At 38.3% G+C, this 17,882-nt stretch overlaps 1 protein-coding gene across 9 annotated transcripts in view; it reads left to right on the forward strand.

Annotated features, from left to right (window-relative positions):
• BTRC (beta-transducin repeat containing E3 ubiquitin protein ligase) overlaps positions 1-17,882 on the forward strand; it is a 182,670-nt gene that overhangs the window by 47,284 nt on the left and 117,504 nt on the right. For 5 of the 9 annotated variants that reach the window (XM_042238873.2, XM_042238875.2, XM_060405138.1 and 2 more), the window contains exon 2: positions 14,328-14,435. The exons of the other annotated variants lie outside the window; for them this stretch is intronic. Coding sequence is in view for 3 of the 5 variants with exons in the window: in XM_004020119.6 (XP_004020168.1) it covers positions 14,328-14,435 (108 nt within the window). In the remaining 2 variants the exon portion in view is untranslated. The remainder of the gene's footprint in view (positions 1-14,327; positions 14,436-17,882) is intronic. 9 annotated transcript variants of the gene reach the window in all.

Raw genomic sequence — 17,882 nt, forward strand, 5'->3', positions numbered from 1 at the left:
TCCATTTCCTTCTCCAGGGAATCTTCCTGACCCAGGGATGGAACTCCAGTCTTGTGCGTTGCCAGGCAGATTCTTTGCTGCTAAGCACCAGGGAAACCCTTCCTGGAAAATACTGGTCTGCTAATAGCCATTCTTTTACTAAGTCTATACAATGAGTTAAAAATTTTTATTATTTTCAGTTCTTATATTTCCATTTGGTTCTTCTTTATATGTATTATTTTTTTGCTGATACTTTCTGTCTTTCCATTTCTTTCTAGTGTTTGCAGTGTGTTGTTGAAACATTTTTATACTATTTAAAGTCTTTGTCTTTAAAGGTAATTCAACAACTGTGTCATTTATTATTGGCATCTGTTGATGTGCATTGAGATCCTCCGCACTCTTCTTTGTATGCCTAGTAATTTTGGGGTTGTATCTTGGACATTTTTAATATTATAAGACTCTGAGTTTATTTAAATCCTAATATTGATATTTTTGTTTTATCAGACTCTCAACCCTGTTGAGTTCAGCCTACTAGTTCAAATAGCCATATGAAGGGTTGTGAGTTCAATATTTCTTCCATTTTTCAAGCTTTTGCACTGTTCTTGAAGTCTGTTCCATGGGTGTGCCACACTCAGTGGCCAGTCTGGGATCTGGAGGATAGTCTGTCTTGCAGTTCATTTCTTAGAGTCTGTGGCTTGCTGTTTTAGTCACATGTCCATGTATGTGCAGCTTGCAGGTGAGCACAGGAGTTCATAAAGCACTTTATGGGCTTGTTTTTCTGAGCTGCCCCCTCTCCATTATTGCCCTGGTACTGTCTAGTTCTCTGGGATTTCCTTTTTCAGTCCTCCTGCCAGAAAGCTGGGGCTTTATTTAAGCTTCTCTACCTGAATATGTTACTGCATCTGAACCTAACTGATGAGGATGGAGGTGGTTGGGGCAGGGAGCAGTGAGGTTTTTTTTCTCAGTCTTTTAGGATCAAAACTCCTCTGATCAAAAAGAGTTTCCTTAACTCGGAACTTTAGGCTACTATGGTGTCCTGCTTCTCCTGTGGTTTTCATCATAGTGCTTGGAGAGAACAGAACTTTAAAGAAAGAAGAATGGAAGATTTCCACTATTCTCCCTGAGTATTAGGATAACCCTTCTATACTTATTGGACCAGACCTACAGTGCTTCTCCTGGGTCTTTCTTTGTCTACACTAATAATAACCTACTTTTGGTTTTCAGAATGCAATCTAGGCTCATGGATACTGGAGAAATAAAAATTTTAAAGGAAAATTCGTTGTTGAGATCAGTGCTTGATGAAGTCATCTTCCCCAGTCTGCCTACTCCTGTTCACTTTTCAAGGAGTACTCAAGTAGCTGTACTATCCATTCTGTCCATTTTTAGTAGTTTAATTCAGTGGGAGATAAGAGGAGTGTGCTTTTTCCATCTTCCTAGAACCTGGACATTAGTTGAATTTTGAGTTGAAGGTAAATGGAGTCATAGAAGAAATAGCTGACCATTGAAATGTTGATATCGACACCATTGATAAACTCTAGATATGCAGCCAGAGGAACATAGTGAAAGTGGACTTATCAACATAAATGAGGAAGGTAGTTGTGCCAAAAAAGATGAAGATGTCCTAGGAGAAAAACTTCACCTGAAGGGCGAAGAAGTTTACATTAAAGGAACTTTCAGACGTATTTCACAACATTAAAAGTGCAAAGGATAAAACTGATCCAGACTTAGAGTGACAGGCATAGAAAAGATGCTTGCTTTGTATGTTTGTAGAAATTCTTGAATTCTGCGGCATGATGATTTTCATCAGTTTTTGAAAAATTTTAATATTTCTTTAAGGTTGCTTTTGCCTCATTTTTTCTTTTTCCTTCTAGGAGTCCAAACACGTGTATGTTTACTCTGTCACTTATATCTCTGACTTATTTTTGTTATTTTTCTGTCCTTTATCTCTGCTTTAATCCTGTGATTTTCTACTGACTTATCTTCCTGTTCACTAATTTTCACTTGCTTTGTTTCTAATCTGCTCTGCTGCTGCTAAGTCACTTCCAGTCGTGTCCGACTGTGCGACCCCATAGATGGAAGCCCACCAGGATCCCCCGTCCCTGGGATTCTCCAGGCAAGAACACTGGAGTGGATTGCCATTTCCTTCTCCAATGCATGAAAGTGAAAAGTGAAAGTGAAGTCGCTCAGTTGGGTCCGACCCTTAGCGACCGCATGGACTGCAGCCTACCAGGCTCCTCCGTCCATGGGATTTTCCAGGCAAGAGTACTGGAGTGGGGTGCCATTGCCTTCTCCAATCTGCTCTAAACCAATGTAAATAATTCTTTTATTAAAAAAACATTTATTTACTTGGCTGCTCCGGGTTCTTTGTTGTGGCGTGTGGGATCTTTAGTTGCGGCATGGAGTATCTCCTCCAACCAGAGATCAGACCTGGGCCCCTGCACTGGGGAGCACAGGGGTCTTAGCTGCTGGACCACCAGAGAAGTCCCCAGAACATTTTCATCTTACAGAATTGAAACTCTATGCTCATTAAATAACAACACCCTCCCACTTCCACCCACCACTGGCAACCACCATTCTTTTTGAATTTGATTACTACACTTGAGTTATTTCTGTTTTTTTGGCTGTTTGGGTCTTTGCCCCACCCTCCTGTTTGGGGACATTTTATCTTTTTTACTAGAATTCTTAATTATTTTTATTGAATGCTAGACATTTTGAGAATCATACAGAATTTAGATGATATCTTCCTTCAGAGAGGGTTTAATATTCTTTTCATGGGCATATCCCTTTGATTCAGCCGAAGCGGGTTTCTTTCTGCTGCCCTTCCTTGGTATTGACTGAAAGCCTAATTTTTTTTGTTGTTGTTTAACCAGGGCACCTTGTCCTTGATGGGGTTTGTATTCCAATTTTTGGCTCCTTAGCACCATGAGATTGCCAAAATGTGCTTTCAACTTGGTTTTTTCGGTATCTGGCTCTTTGCATTGCAAATCCTAGGAGTCAGCAAATGCCTCAAGGGGAATTGCGTGTCAGGTTAACCACATTTTTCTCCTGCTCAAAATGTGGGCCCCTAAAGTCTTGGCTGCATTTGCTGTTTTCTGATGCTGTCAAATCATTTTCTCTATTGTATTCAGGTTTTTAAAATTTTATTTATTAATGTATTTATGTAGCTTTTATAGTTGTCTTTTTCTGCATGGAATTTAGTCTGGCAATTACCACATCATTGTCAAAGGCAAAAATCCCAATATATATTTTCATTAATTAATTTTTCATATTATTTTAAGCATTCTCAAAGCTTAAGGAAAAGTTGCAAGTAAAATGCAAATATCATTTTTTCCATAGGTTGTTTGAGAGTGAGATACTGATATGATGTCCAATCATTGTTAAATTCTTTGATTTGTTTCTTATAAACAAGAACATCTTCCTGTCAGTTCATTTCAGTTGAGCTGCTCAGCGTGTCCAACTCTTTGCAACTCCTTAGACTGCAGCATGCCAGGCTTCCCTGTCCATTGCCAACTCCCTGAGTTTACTCAAACTCATGTCCATTGAGTCAGTGATGCCATCCAACCATCTCATCCTCTGTTGTCCCCTTCTCCTCTTGCCTTCAATCTTTCCCAGCGTCAGGGTCTTTTCAGATGAGTCCGCTCTTCACATCAGGTGGCCAAAGTACTGGAGTTTCAGCTTCAGCATTAGTCCTTCCAATGAATATTCAGGACTGATTTCCTTTAGGATGGACTGGTTGGATCTCCATGCTGTCCAAGGGACTCTCAAGATTCTTCTCCAACACCACAGTTCAAAAAGCATCAATTCTTCCACGCTCAGCTTTCTTTACGGTCCAGCTCTCACATCCATACATCACTACTGGAAAAACCAGAGCTTTGACTAGATGGACCTTTGTTGGCAAAGTAATTAATGTCTCTGCTTTTTAATATGCTGTCCAGGTTGGTCGCAGCTTTCCTTTCAAGGAGCAAGCGTCTTTTAACTTTGTGGCTGCAGTCACCATCTGCAGTGATTTTGGAGCCCAGTAGAATAAAGTCTCCCACTTTTTCCATTGTTTCCCCATCTAATTGCCTGAAGTGATGGGACTGGATGCCATGATCTTAGTTTTCTGAATGTTGAGTTTTAAGCCAACTTTTTCACTTTCCTCTTTCACTTTCACCAAGAAGTTATTTAGTTCTTTGCTTTCTGCCATAAGGGTGGTGTCATCTGCATATCTGAGGTTATTGATAGGCAATCTTGATTCCAGCTTGTGCTTCATCCACCCCAGCATTTCACATGATGTACTCTGCATATAGATTAAATCAGCAGGGTGATGATATGCAGCCTTGATGTACTCTTTTCACGATTTGGAACCAGTCTGTTGTTCCATGTCCAGTTCTAACTGTTGCTTCTTGACCTGCATACAGATTTCTCAGGAGGCAAATCAGGTCGTCTGGTATTCTCATCTCTTAAAGAGTTTTCCAGTTTGTTGTGATCCACACAGTCAAAGGCTTTGGCGTAGTCAATAAAGCAGAAGTAGATGTTTTTCTGGAACTCTCTTGCTTTTTTGATGATCCGACAGATGTTAGCAATTTGATCTCTGGTTCCTCTGCCTTTCCTAAATCTACATTTTCCTGTAGAACCCAATAATAACCATAAAAATAAGGAAATTAGTATTGATATATGACTGCCAGCTAATCCACAGACTCCAAGTTTTTCTGTCAATTCCAATAAATGACCTTTTATACATAAGGATCTAGTCCAGAATGATATGTTGCATTTAGTTATCATGTCTTCTTTAGTCTCCTTCAGAAGGGGACAATTCTTTAGTCTTTCCTTGACTTCCCTAACATTGACATTCTTGAGGATTACAGGACAGTTATTTTGTAGATTATGTTTCAGTTTGGGTTTTTCCGATGTTTTCTTATAATTAGATATAGGCTGTATATCACTGGCAGAAATATCATAGAGGTGATGCTGTGTTCTTATTGCAGTCTATCAGGTGACACATTATTTTAATTTGTTTCATTATCAGTAACAATAATTATCACTTTATTAAGATGTTAAGTTTTTCTACTGTAAAATTACTGTTTTCCCTTTTGAAATAAGTATTATATGGGAAAATATTTTGAGACCATTTAAGTATCATATTCCACATCACACTCTTCAGTTTATTTTTTATATTACTAATTTGGATTTCTGTTTTATTCAGTATGTTATTATATTAGTTTGCAGCCATGAAATTAAAAGACACTTACTCCTTGGAAGAAAAGTTATGAGCAACCTAGACAGCATATTCAAAAGCAGAGACATCACTTTGCTGACTAGGGTCCATCTAATCAAGGCTATGATTTTTCCAGTAGTCATGTATGGATGTGAGAGTTGGACTGTGAAGAAGGCTGAGTGCCGAAGAATTGATGCTTTTGAACTGTGGTGTTGGAGAAGACTCTTGAGAGTCCCTTGGACTGCAAGGAGATCCAACCAGTCCATTCTAAAGGAGATCAGCCCTGGGATTTCTTTGGAACGGATGATGCTGAAGCTAAAACTCCAGTACTTTGGCCACCTCATGTGAAGAGTTGACTCATTGGAGAAGACTTTGATGCTGGGAGGGATTGGGGGCAGGAGGAGAAGGGGATGACAAAGGATGAGATGGCTGGATGGCATCACTGACTCGATGGACGTGAGTCTGAGTGAACTCCAGGAGTTGGTGATGGACAGGGAGGCCTGGCGTGCTGCGATTCATGGGGTCGCAAAGAGTCGGACACGACTGAGCGACTGAACTGAACTGAACTGAACTGAAATTACCACAAATTTGGTGACATAGAGCACATGTTTATTATCACACAATTTCTTTGGTTCGGGAGTCTGGGCATGCCTGATCTGGGTCTTCCACTTTAAGATCCCTTACAAAACTATAATGAAGGTATCGGCCATGGCTGAGGTCTTGTTTGAAGGCTTGATTGGGGAAAGAGCCACTTCAAGTTTACATGGTTTTTGGCAGAATTCCTTTCCTTGGGAGTTACTGGAGAGACTGGTGGCTCAGAGGTTAAAGCGTCTGCCTCTAATGCGGGAGACCTGGGTTCGATCCCTGGGTTGGGAAGATCCCCTGGAGAAGGAAATGGCATCCCACTCCAGGATTCTTGCCTGGAGAATCCCATGGACAGAGGAGCCTGGTGGGCTACAGTCCATGGGGTTGCAAAGAGTCGGACACGACTGAGCAACTTCACTTCACTTTACTAACTTCAGTTCCTAGCTGGCTGTTGACTGGAGGCCACCCTCAGTTCCTTGCCATGTGAACCTCTCCAGTGTGACTACTTGCTTCATCAAAGTATGCAAGCCAAGGAGACAGTGGAGTCTGTTAGCAAGAGAGAAGTTACAGTCTTATATAATCTAGATGCAAGGTATTAGGCTATTCCACACTCAAGGAGACAGGATTACTTAGAAGTTTCATGAATATCAGGAGGTAGGAATCATTGAGGGGCATGTTGTAATACTGGTATTACCTGCCAGTATTATAATCCATTATCGTCATTATTTGTTCTGATGTTCAGTTTGTCCTGGAGTTAGCCTGTGAGAGCCTTTGCCCTGGCCCCTGTATCATCTTGCCATGTCTCCATCTTTCTTTGAGTACCACAGTAAGGTACTCTGCGCTTATCTTAAACTTTTCCTGCCCAAGTGCTGGAATTAGCCATTGTTCCACGGAGCTCTGATTCTTTTTAGTGGAGGGTGATATTTATAATCACTAAATGTGTGTGCGAGATCAGTGTACTCATTACTGTTAAGGTGTTACTGTTACTACACCCTCTCATTTGATAGAGCTAGGGGGTATGTTTGTAGGTATATGTATATACATATACCTATATCACTTAACCTAGAATTGTCTCTGTCTCTGATACAAAGCTTTGGATTCACAACATCTAGTTCAACAGCATAGAATTCACTCTAGCTTTCTTCATTTCTGTATCTGTAACTCTTCTCTGATGAGAAGTTTGGGTTTTTTATTATCCTTAATATTTGTTCTTTTTATCCTTATTATCCTTAATATTTGCTCTACCCCCTTCATTCAATGAATCTTCCCATATAACTCATCTCCCATTGCTGACATAGCTCTGTCTCCATTTCTCACCCAATACTCTGTATGGATGCTTTCCCCAGCCTTTTGGAATCTGTTTGCACTGGACTGCCCTTTCCACCCTTTCTCCCCATTGAGTCTGAAACTCTGTGCTGGGCCACTATCCCTCTACTCTGTGAATGTCGTCTTCTCTCTGCTTTGGAAACTCTTACTGCCCTGCCTTTCCCCGTCATGTGGACATGTCATCATCCTGCTCACTGCCACTTCAGTCCCCCATGTAGAAGCTCTCCTCACTCAGCTAGAGCTATAGAACTCCATGACAGGCCTGTCTCTTGTAAAGTTTTTTTCCCTCATTCTACTTGGACTATGAAACTCTATTACCCCTCAGGGACACCTCTCTCACACGCACTTGGACTTCAAAAACCTGTATTGGGCCATTGTTGCCATTTAATTTATACCACTAGTTTGATGCCCACTTGGCTTGTACTCAATAACTGTCAAAATGAGTTTTTCAGGTAGGAAAGGAGTTGAGGGGTCAGTTCAGTTCAGTTCAGTTCGGTCGCTCAGTCGTGTCTGACTCTTTGCGACCCCATGAATCGCAGCATGCCAGGCCTCCCTGTCCATCACCAACTCCTGGAGTTCACTCAGACTCACGTCCATCGAGTCAGTGATGCCATCCAGCCATCTCATCCTCTGTCATCCCCTTCTCCTCCTGCCCCCAATCCCTCCCATTATCAGAGTCTTTAAGAGGAATCATTTTATTTTTTAAATTAAAAAAGTCTCACTAGTATTTTTACAACAAATGCTTTCAACCTAGTGGATTAGAATTTATGCAGAAGCCAGTGATACTGCATTTGTGTAGCACTTAACAGCTTTCCACCCATGCCATATTTTCACTCACATGTAAGAGGTTTATTTTCATGTTATATTTATGATTTCTGACCTTACCTACTCCATTCCCAGTCCAATACCCCAGAACCCACGGAGCATTTTTAGTTTATGTGTGTCTATCAGTGCTGCCATCATTCTTCTAGTCATTCCTTTGAAATCTTGGGGCTTATTTCTGACTTACCTTTCTTCGTTCCTTTCATTAGTCATTAAGTCCTGTTGATCTTCCGCTTTATGTAAGTTTGTCTTCTCTTGGGCCAGCACATTGTTAATTACCATGGCCTCTTGGGTGGGATTCCTTTTCTTTAGTTTCTGAGTCCAGTGCCCCTAAACCCACCTTTGGCTCTGTATTTCTTAATAAATGAGATAACTTCATGTCTGACTTTTTAAATGCCATTTTTGTGTGGCATCCTCCTAGTAGTCAGAGTATCTAGCTTTGAATCCTATATTTACCGCTTGTGTGATACCCATTCATTTTCAGTAATTTATTTAACCTCTCTGGATCTTACTTGCTGACCAGATTGTCTTACAGGTGAGTAAGATGATAAATTATGAAAGAGATTTATCCAACACACATACCTTCCAGCCTGGTAAGATCAATCTCAGTAAAGTAACCAGTGTTATTTTACCCGTATTCTCACTGTTCTATAAGCAAAAACTGTTTCCTTACATCTCTCTTTATGATAGGTAGCTTTTGCTGATCTCTTGACATTAAGAGCACTTTTATTGAGCATCTACTCTGATCAGATGCTGGAGAGTAAAGAAAAAAAAAAAGACATGACTCATATCTAAGAAATACAGTCTGATAGAGGAGGCAAATGTAATAAATTTACATATAGAAACAGTGGAAACAGTGTCAGACTTTATTTTTTTTGGCTCCAGAATCACTGTAGATGGTGATTACAGCCATGAAATTAACAGACGCTTACTCCTTGGAAGGAAAGTTATGACCAACCTAGATAGCATATTCAAAAGCAGAGACATCACTTTGCCAACAAAAGCCCATCTAGTCAAGGCTATGGTTTTTCCAGTGGTCATATATGGATGTGAGAGTTGGACTGTGAAGAAAGCTGAGCGCCAAAGAATTGATGCTTTTGAACTGTGGTGTTGGAGAAGACTCTTGAGAGTCCCTTGGACTGCAAGGAGATCCAACCAGTCCATTCTAAAGGAGATCAGTCCTGGGTGTTCTTTGGAAGGAATCATGCTAAAGCTGAAACTCCAGTACCTTGGCCACCTCATGCAAAGAACTGACTCATTGGAAAAGACTCTGATGCTGGGGCAGGAGGAGAAGGGGACGACAGAGGACGAGATGGCTGGATGGCATCACCGACTCGATGGACGTGAGTCTGAGTGAACTCCAGGAGTTGGTGATGGACAGGGAGGCCTGGCGTGCTGCGATTCATGGGGTTGCAAAGAGTCAAACACGACTGAGCGGCTGAACTGGACTGAACTGAACAAGTTCTACAAAAAAATGAGAGCCTGTGTCTGAACTTTTCTAAAAATTAGAACTTTAAACTTATATAGCAGCAATTGTGTGACACAATTTAGTACATTATTGTATTTTTCCTTGTAGTTACTATTTGTGAAACTATTGATTCCATGATCTACACTTCTTAATGGCTTCTCAGAACAGTTTGAAATGCAAGTGGCATTCGTGGAATCCTGTTCTTGGTAATGATGCACTTTATATTTTTTCTTTTGTACTTGAAGTTTTAGGTCCCTTATTTTAATTTTACCAAAACCTTGTGCATTAAGGGTAGGCAGATATGATTATCATATATGACACTTTGGTGAGTAAACTAAATTGGGATTCTTAAGAGGCAGGTTAATGAATTTGTATAGGTAGAGACTGAATATATTACATGATCTATGGAATACTATAGTTCTCTTGGCCTGAATTTTTTAGTTGATATAGTTGTGAAAAGGGAATTCTTCTATTCCATGGCTTAAGGATACATAAACTCTCAATGCAGCAATCTTTTTATTGTGGATTATTATAGCTTCTATTACTCCTAGAAGTTGACCAACAGGGACCTGAGTTTAAGGGATTTTGACATTCAGTTTTCATATAGTAAATGCTAAGGCCAGCCCTTTGCCTGCAGGGTGTTCTATCAGTAAAGAGAAACTGTGGCTTTTTCCAGGCAGCCAAATAAGGGGAAGAGTCAAGATTTTCAGTGTTCTCTGTGAAAATGAGTTTATGCTGTTGAACCTGATGGACCTTAGATACTTCCTCCTCAAAGCACTGCAGGCCCCTTGTTGCAGCATTTCAATCTCTTTTTCTTTGATTTTTCTTGATTCTTTCAAGTAGTAGAAAACATGTTTTAGGCATTAAAAAAAATACTGTGTATGTTTTTTAAAAGCTGGTAAACTCATTCAGTTGAGTAACAAACTTCAATTGTAATAAATTATTGTAGTTTTCAACCTTATTTTGAGGGTTGCAGTGGAGAGCCATTTGGAGTGAGGTTAAGTAGAAAGTGAGCTGAAGAAATAAACCTGTACTATGTAGGGCTAGGTTTGTGTTAGAGGGAGGCCCATGTGTGATCCAAACTTCATTGTAATTTTTGAGATTGCAAAGGAGAAATATTTAAGGAATAGGTCATTCACAAGTTCTTTAACAGATAATGGAAGTTAAATATTTAAAAGTGAGAATATAGTTGCTAGATTGCAGTTTAGTTTGGAACCTACTTTTATTAAAAAATTGTTTTAAGTGTAGAAGGAAAGTCTTAGGATTTTCCATATTAGTTTGCAAGGAGAAACAAACTTTTACTGCCTCAACTTTAAGTAGAAAACTTAGGTGGGTTTTGGGCATTTTAAGGAGGATTATTTGTTCATTGTTGAAGGACAGAGAAAGTCATACATTTTTGTCAGAAAACTGACCAATCAGGATGACCCTGAAATGTTTAGACTGCATAAAGAATGGTAACCACAGTGGCACCCTTTTCCACTCTGTTGCTTATTGCCTAAATTTCTTTTGATTTCCTTTTTCATTTAGAAAATGCTGCTAAATGTGAAGATAGAAGGGAAAGAGGTAGAGTTAGAAATTATAGCCTATTCCATTAATTTTGTAATTATATCTTTTTTCCTCAGTGTTTTAAAGTGGCATTTACCAGTATGGGTAAGATTAATTGTTACAATACAAACCAATTTGAAAATTGGTTTTTAAATTGAGCTATAATATATAAAATCTTATGGTAATGTGCAGATCAGACTATATTCAAGTGTGGTTATCATACCCACACCAATTGTCTTGTAATAATCGGGAATGCATCCTCTGTGTGGTGTTTGCAATTTAATGCTATTTTAGAAATCACACCAGTATATCTAGTGACTTTCCTGGGTGTATGTGGCTTATTATTGATTATAGTTTTATTTGGGAATTTTAGTTTAGGGAGGTGGGGTAAAGCTCTTTCAGATTCTTAGTTTTTAGGAGTTCTGATGGATGATAGGAATGAATGAATGAGGAGAAGGACAGTAGAATGAGTAACAGAAAGGACAGTTGGATAATAATTAACCAAGTACATACTGCAAAAATAACACAGAACCTATTATAAAATGAAGGAGACAGAACATTCAAAAGAGGAATCCCTTAAAAGCTTACCAGGGAGCAGTCATAAATATAAATAAAAATGCATATTTTAATTAAAAAGTGGAGATCATGCACTTAGTTATTGCCAGTAGTATATGAGCCATCTACCTCTTCTGAAGGGAAGTCAGAAAAGTGACAGGCTATTTTTCAGTGGCTACTACATTTTCTTTCACTGTTTTCATTTTGCCTGTTAAAAATTCTCGCTTTATTTCTCTTTTCTCAAATTCAGTCCCTTCAGCGTGAACACTGTTCTACCCAGGATACACAGAACTTTTAACCACTTGATTAATAATATAGATTATCTCATTAACAGTGAGAGAAAGTCACTACCAATGAATTTCTTTTCCATTAAAGATTTTAAATATAAAAGAATTTATGCTTGAGAGACTTATCACCAGAATATAAAGTATTTTTGTTTCTTTTGTTCATTGTTCTGTCCCTAATGCCTAGGACAGTGCCCAGCACAAGGAAGATACTCAACAAGTACTTGTCAGATAAATGACCAAAACATTAGATTTAGAAACTTTTAACGTCATCTTCTTAACAAAAATTACTTTGGCTAAGAATTTGGTGCTTCCAGTATAGAGTCATATTTTGAGTAAAACAGTGGTTCTCAAGGGGAAAGAAACTTTTTTGTTTATCCTGCTCTTCCTTGTTCTCTTCTCCCTGCTGCCTTCTCACAAAATGAGAATATCTGCTAGTGAGAACCACTGGATGAGACTGAAATTAAATAATTCTTAGGAGCTCCTGCTCAGTCATGCCTGACCCTGCAGCCCCATGGACTGTAGCCTGCCAGGCTCTTCTGTCTACAGAAATTTCCAGGCAAGATTACTGGAGCAAGTTACCATTTCCTACTAAAGGGGATCTTCCCGACCCAGGGATCAAACTGAGTCTCTTGCATCTCCTGCATTGGCAGGTGGATTCTTTACCACTAGTGCCACCTGGAAAGCCCCCAAATTCTTAGGAGACAAATAAGTAAATGGTAGATGCAGGCATGCACATGCATGGTCAGGGTGAAAGGAAGAAGGAAATTACAAGTTCAAAAGTATGGGGGTAAGATGTATATTTGAACAAAATATCAAGGTAATTCATTAGAGTTCCAGGGCCAGCTGGAAGGACAGAGAGGGTGAGTTGATGTAGGCAGTGGGAAAAGGTCAGATTAATAGAGTGCTTGAATTTCTAGGGAGCCTTGTGAATTATTGACGAGAGTGACACGATCACAAAGTGAAGACAATTCTGTTTAGCTGCTGTTTGTAAAGTGGATTATAGTTTGAGGTGAAGAAACATTGGAAACAAAAAGGTAATTGTTGTAGTAGTTCAAAGCAGTTTAGCTGTTTTGGTTGTTAAGTTATCCAGTGATGCCTTTAGTAGATACCTGTTTTTGAAGTCTGATGCCTCCGCTTCATGATCTAGGGTGGATAGAGGCAAGAAGAGTTCTGAACTGAAAAGCAGTAGGCCAGGATTCTAGTTCTTACTTCTCTACTTTTTAAATTCTGTGATCATGGATACTTAATTTCTCCTGGGCATCAATCACCTGAACTAAAAAATAAGAAAATAATGATCTGAAAGCTGAAGTCTAAACCAGTTTTTGAAGTCCTTTCCAGTATATCATCCTTGTATCAGTTATAAATAGTGAACAATGAATACCATATTTTGTTTGCTTAATATTTCCTCAGCTAAAGTGTTTTAAGAAGAAAGAAGTCCCATGATGATAATAAATAGTTCAAAGCTTATAATTTAAAGTTTAGTACTATGTGCACTGACTGTTGTACTTTAAAATGTTTTTCTGTTTTTATATGTGCTATGATCAGGTATTTAGTTTTTTAGTATTACTAGACTGTAATAGCACCCAAGTTGATGGACAAAGATTCAGCCTGGGATACATTTAGGGAAATCTAAAGATTGTAAAAATTCTTCTAAAAGATACAGTGTTTATAAGGAACAGAAGCAGTACCACTAATACTGTTTCATTAGTAATACTAGAACTCATAATTTCTACCTTTTTTTTTGTTTGTTTTGAATATACTGTATGTATATTTACACTTACACATTATTTGTTTATTTATTTACAAGGTTTTAGGACCAGCAGCTTTTTGGGGTCCTCTTTTTCTGTTCTTGTCTCTCCTTGCTTTGTTGTTGTTTTCCCTTCTGTTTGGATTGTTTCTTGCCTCCTCCCTCCATCCCCCACATCCCCCTAAATCCATCTGGAAAGATAAAGAGGCAGCTGCTATGGTAACTTATGCATTTTGGTTAATGAATAGCAGACTAACAAGATATATAAAACGTATGCAAATTGTGTGGCGTTAGTTGCTGTCAAACTGTAGGGGTATAATACTTATTCTTTTCCTTCTTCCCACCTTCTTAAAATCCTTTTAACTTTCCTGTGATATTTTGTTTTCTAATTTACCCTTTCTAGTGCTGAAGTGGTACTATGAGTGATTTCTTTTTTCTGCTTAGTCTGCACAGTATTTCACTTTTGTGATGAGTTTATGGGAGATGAGTTGTGGTGCGTAGAGAAAAGAATTGATTAATTGAATTAAAAAGTAGATTTCCTTTAGTTTCATACACAAAGAACAGGAATAAATTTTTGAATTAAATATTTTGCTTTTTGACCTATAACTTTTTTTTTCTTCCTTTTTTGGGCACTAGTGTTCCTTTTGAGTTTCCATCTGGGGTTAGAACTAGTGAATAGTATGTTTCTTGAAGATGTTTCTATCATAAAGGCAAGCTGCAACTGGAATATTATATTTAGCCAAGCTTTGAGAATTCCTGTAATCTGTGCCATCCTGTCTCATGCTGTCCCATCTCATAGTTGTCCTCTCTCTGCAGTGCTCTATGCCCAGGTCTCTGTGGCTGGGCTGCTCCAGCCTGGCGGACAGCATGCCTTCGCTGAGATGCCTGTATAACCCAGGGACTGGCGCACTCACAGCTTTCCAGGTACTTTCTCTGTCTCTGTGGGTTATTTGTGGGCATTAGTATATGTGTGTTAATTCATTAGTGTGTCTCTCCTTTCCCATCCTTTACTTAAGTTTGCTTTTCTCCTTCATACTGCCTGTATTTCACATCACTCAGTTCTCCTTTAATTTTTAATGTAGATCCAGACTAATCCACTCTTGAGACATTTTTGTTATGATTGGTTTGCCAAAATTGACAGAGCACAAGTTGATTTGTTGGTTTTCATGTTTAGTAGAAGTATGATAGTGAGTTTTAAAGTAATCTCAATAAATAACATTCAATATGTAATGTTTGCTCTGGACCTGCATAAAACCAATTAATATAATCAATCAATTAACTGCAACCAGTTGCCTGGGCACTTTCTTATGTTTTTCTTACGATTCCTAAAAACATAAAGTGCTCAATTCAGAGTGTCTCCTGGCTACTATACAATTATTTATGTGTGGGTATATGTATATGTTTATGTATCTATATGTGTGTATTTTACATATATAAGAGCTATGTTTGTTTATATCCTGATTACTAGGTCTAGTTTCAAGGTGGAAAGGCTTTCATGACCTTTGAGTATAGTATTCAGCTTGAGACAGTCCAGCTGGTCTTGCTTGGATCATCAGATCCTAGTTCCCTTTGGCCTTTCTTTGAGGCCACTAGGACAGTTCCAGGATGTGAGAGAAAACTATAGAAGGAAAGAGGAAAACTTGTAGAGAAATATGTAAGATAGAGCTCGATGCCCATTCTTTACAGATTAGGGTATGATACATGGTGATTTTCTTGGTAGAAATGTCATTTATCTACCTTAGGTATTTGGAATTTGTATCTAGCATTTGGGCTTCCCTGGTGGCTCAGATGGTAAAGAATCTGCCTGCAATGCAGGAGATCCTGGTTCGATTCCTGGGTTGAGATGATCCCCTGGAGAAGGGAATGGTAACCCACTCCAGTATTCTTGCCTGAAGAATTCCATGGACAGAGGAGCCTAGTGGGCTACAGTCCATGGGCTTGCAATTAGTCAGACACAATTGAGCAACTAACATTTACTTAGTAATATGTAACAAATTAGTGATTTAAATTTGTTTTTAACTTATGTAGCTCATATTCTATTACTGATTTCGAAGACAAGTTGTAAGTATCAAAATGCTTATGACTGAGTCTTAGTTAAAGGTTGGAGAACTTACGTAGTCTACATTCCTGATGGGTGCCAGCAGTTACTTACCTTTAATGATACTATTTTAGTGATAATGTTACTGGATATTTGTTCGTTCTTTGCAAAATATAATATATTAAACTTCCTTTGTCTTATGAGATACAATATGATGCTGTGCAGGCTTTAAAATTAGTTAAATCAGGACTTATCTACTGTTTGTCGCTAGTGGTATGATCTTAAGTTATTTCACTCTAAATTCATCTATAAATGGAGACTATAGTTAGGGCATGCAGTAAATAGTTGCTGTTTTTATTATCCTCATCTTCATCATCATTAACATTATTGCTGTTAATGTTAGAAAATATTAATATCCTGAGTATCAATTTATTTCAAATATCTTTTTTTTTTTTTTACTATATATCATATTGATGAAGTTTCAGCGCTCAAGAAACTCATATTCTGACCTTTTTTTTTTTTTTTAACCTTTTTGGAGTTGCAGTGAGTTTCATCAGAGTGCAGTCTGAGAGAACAGTCCCGATAAGACTGCTGTCACTTCAGATACCAGTTGTAAGGACACCTCCCTCTCTGCTCCTCTCCTCAGATTTGATAATTCACTAGAAAGGACTCAACAGAACTCACTGAAAGCTATTATATTCAAGGTTTATTACAAGAAAGAGATACAGGTTAAAATTAGCCAAAAAAAGGGACATATAGAACAGAATCTGGAGGGAACCAGATCTTCCAGCATCTTGGATCTAGTTAGTTCTAATCAGTTTTTGTCACGTCCTAATATCTGTCATTCTTTTAAAGGCTGTGTCCTGCGCCCCCTTCCTTCTTGTTTCACTTAGAACAGGGTCTGGCAGATTAATAGGTTCTGTATTATCAGAAACATGCCCAAAGGACTAGGTTTGGAAACTTTCAGCAAATACTGTTTCACCTTGCTATATAACATTACACTGTGAAATGAAATCTTACTTTGTTTTTATGCCTTAACCAAATTCTGTATCATAGCAAAGCCTACTCTGGGTTCTGGTATTGATGAGAAACTTTGCTTTCCCCAGTATTGCTATAAGTATGAATGTTTATTTTTCTTTTCTTATCTTCAGAGAAATCATTAAGTTTTATGTAGTAAAAATGGAAAAAAATGGGGTTATCTGCTGGCATTCTGTTAATTCAGTGGTTTTTTTCTGTCAGGTTCATTATACACAGGTGCTCCATATTGCTGATTGACTAATTGGCAGATATAGACTTTAGTCTTTCCTGTTTTCACTACTAGAACTATTACAGTCTTAGTACATTTGCATTTTTCTGGTTTGGGTTTTACCTTATTTGCTTATTTAGATTTTTATTTATGTAAAAATTACATGCAATAAAGTGTGCACATCTTGTGTGCTCTTAGATGAATTTGAAAACTATAAACATTTATGTAACCTCACTTTCAAAATATAGAGCACTTCTATAATCTGAGAAAGTTCCTTTGTACCCTCTTCCAGTTAGTACCCATGAAGTGAAAGTGTTAGTTGCTCAGTTGTGTCTGATTCTTTGTGACCCCATGGACTGTAGCCTGCCAGGCTCCTCAGTCCTTGGATTAGCCATTCCTGTCTCCAGGGGATCTTCCTGATCCAGGGATCGAACCCAGGCCTCCTGCATTGCAGGCAGATTGTTTACCATCTGAGCCACCTATACTTGTGTAACTTCATTTTTCAATAATCTGAAAAAATTCCTTTGTACCCCCTTCCAGTTATTATCCATATCCCATATGCAATTACTGTTCTGATTTGCCACCAAAGATTAGTTTTGCCTGTACTTGAGCCTCATATAAATGTAGTCATATAGTATACATTTTTTATATCTGTTCTGTTTTGATCAGCATAATGTTTTTGAGATTTATCCATTTTGTTATGTTTATCTGTAACTTATTCTTTCTTTATTGCTTAATAAATTCCATTGTGCTAATATACCACAGTTTTTCCATTCATCTGTTGGTAGACATTTGGATTATTCCCATTTTTGTCTACTATGGCTAAAGCTATGGTATACAGTTTGTGCATCTTTTTGTGGACATGGGTATTTATTTCTCTTGGCTTAGTACCTAAGAGTGGAATTGCTTGGGTCGTAGAGTATTTTTAACTTTAAGAGATATATTTCAAGTAATTCTTCAAAGTGGTTGCCCAGTAGGAATACTCATTTCTAATCATGTTTCCAAACATCTTTGAGGAGGTGACTTAGTAATAGCTTCATGACATTTTTTTCTTTGAAATTATTGCATTCCTTTAGCAAATTTGAAG

The sequence above is a fragment of the Ovis aries genome, chromosome 22 (genome assembly GCF_016772045.2).
Source record: "Ovis aries strain OAR_USU_Benz2616 breed Rambouillet chromosome 22, ARS-UI_Ramb_v3.0, whole genome shotgun sequence".
In the NCBI taxonomy this organism is placed as follows: Eukaryota; Metazoa; Chordata; class Mammalia; order Artiodactyla; family Bovidae; genus Ovis; species Ovis aries.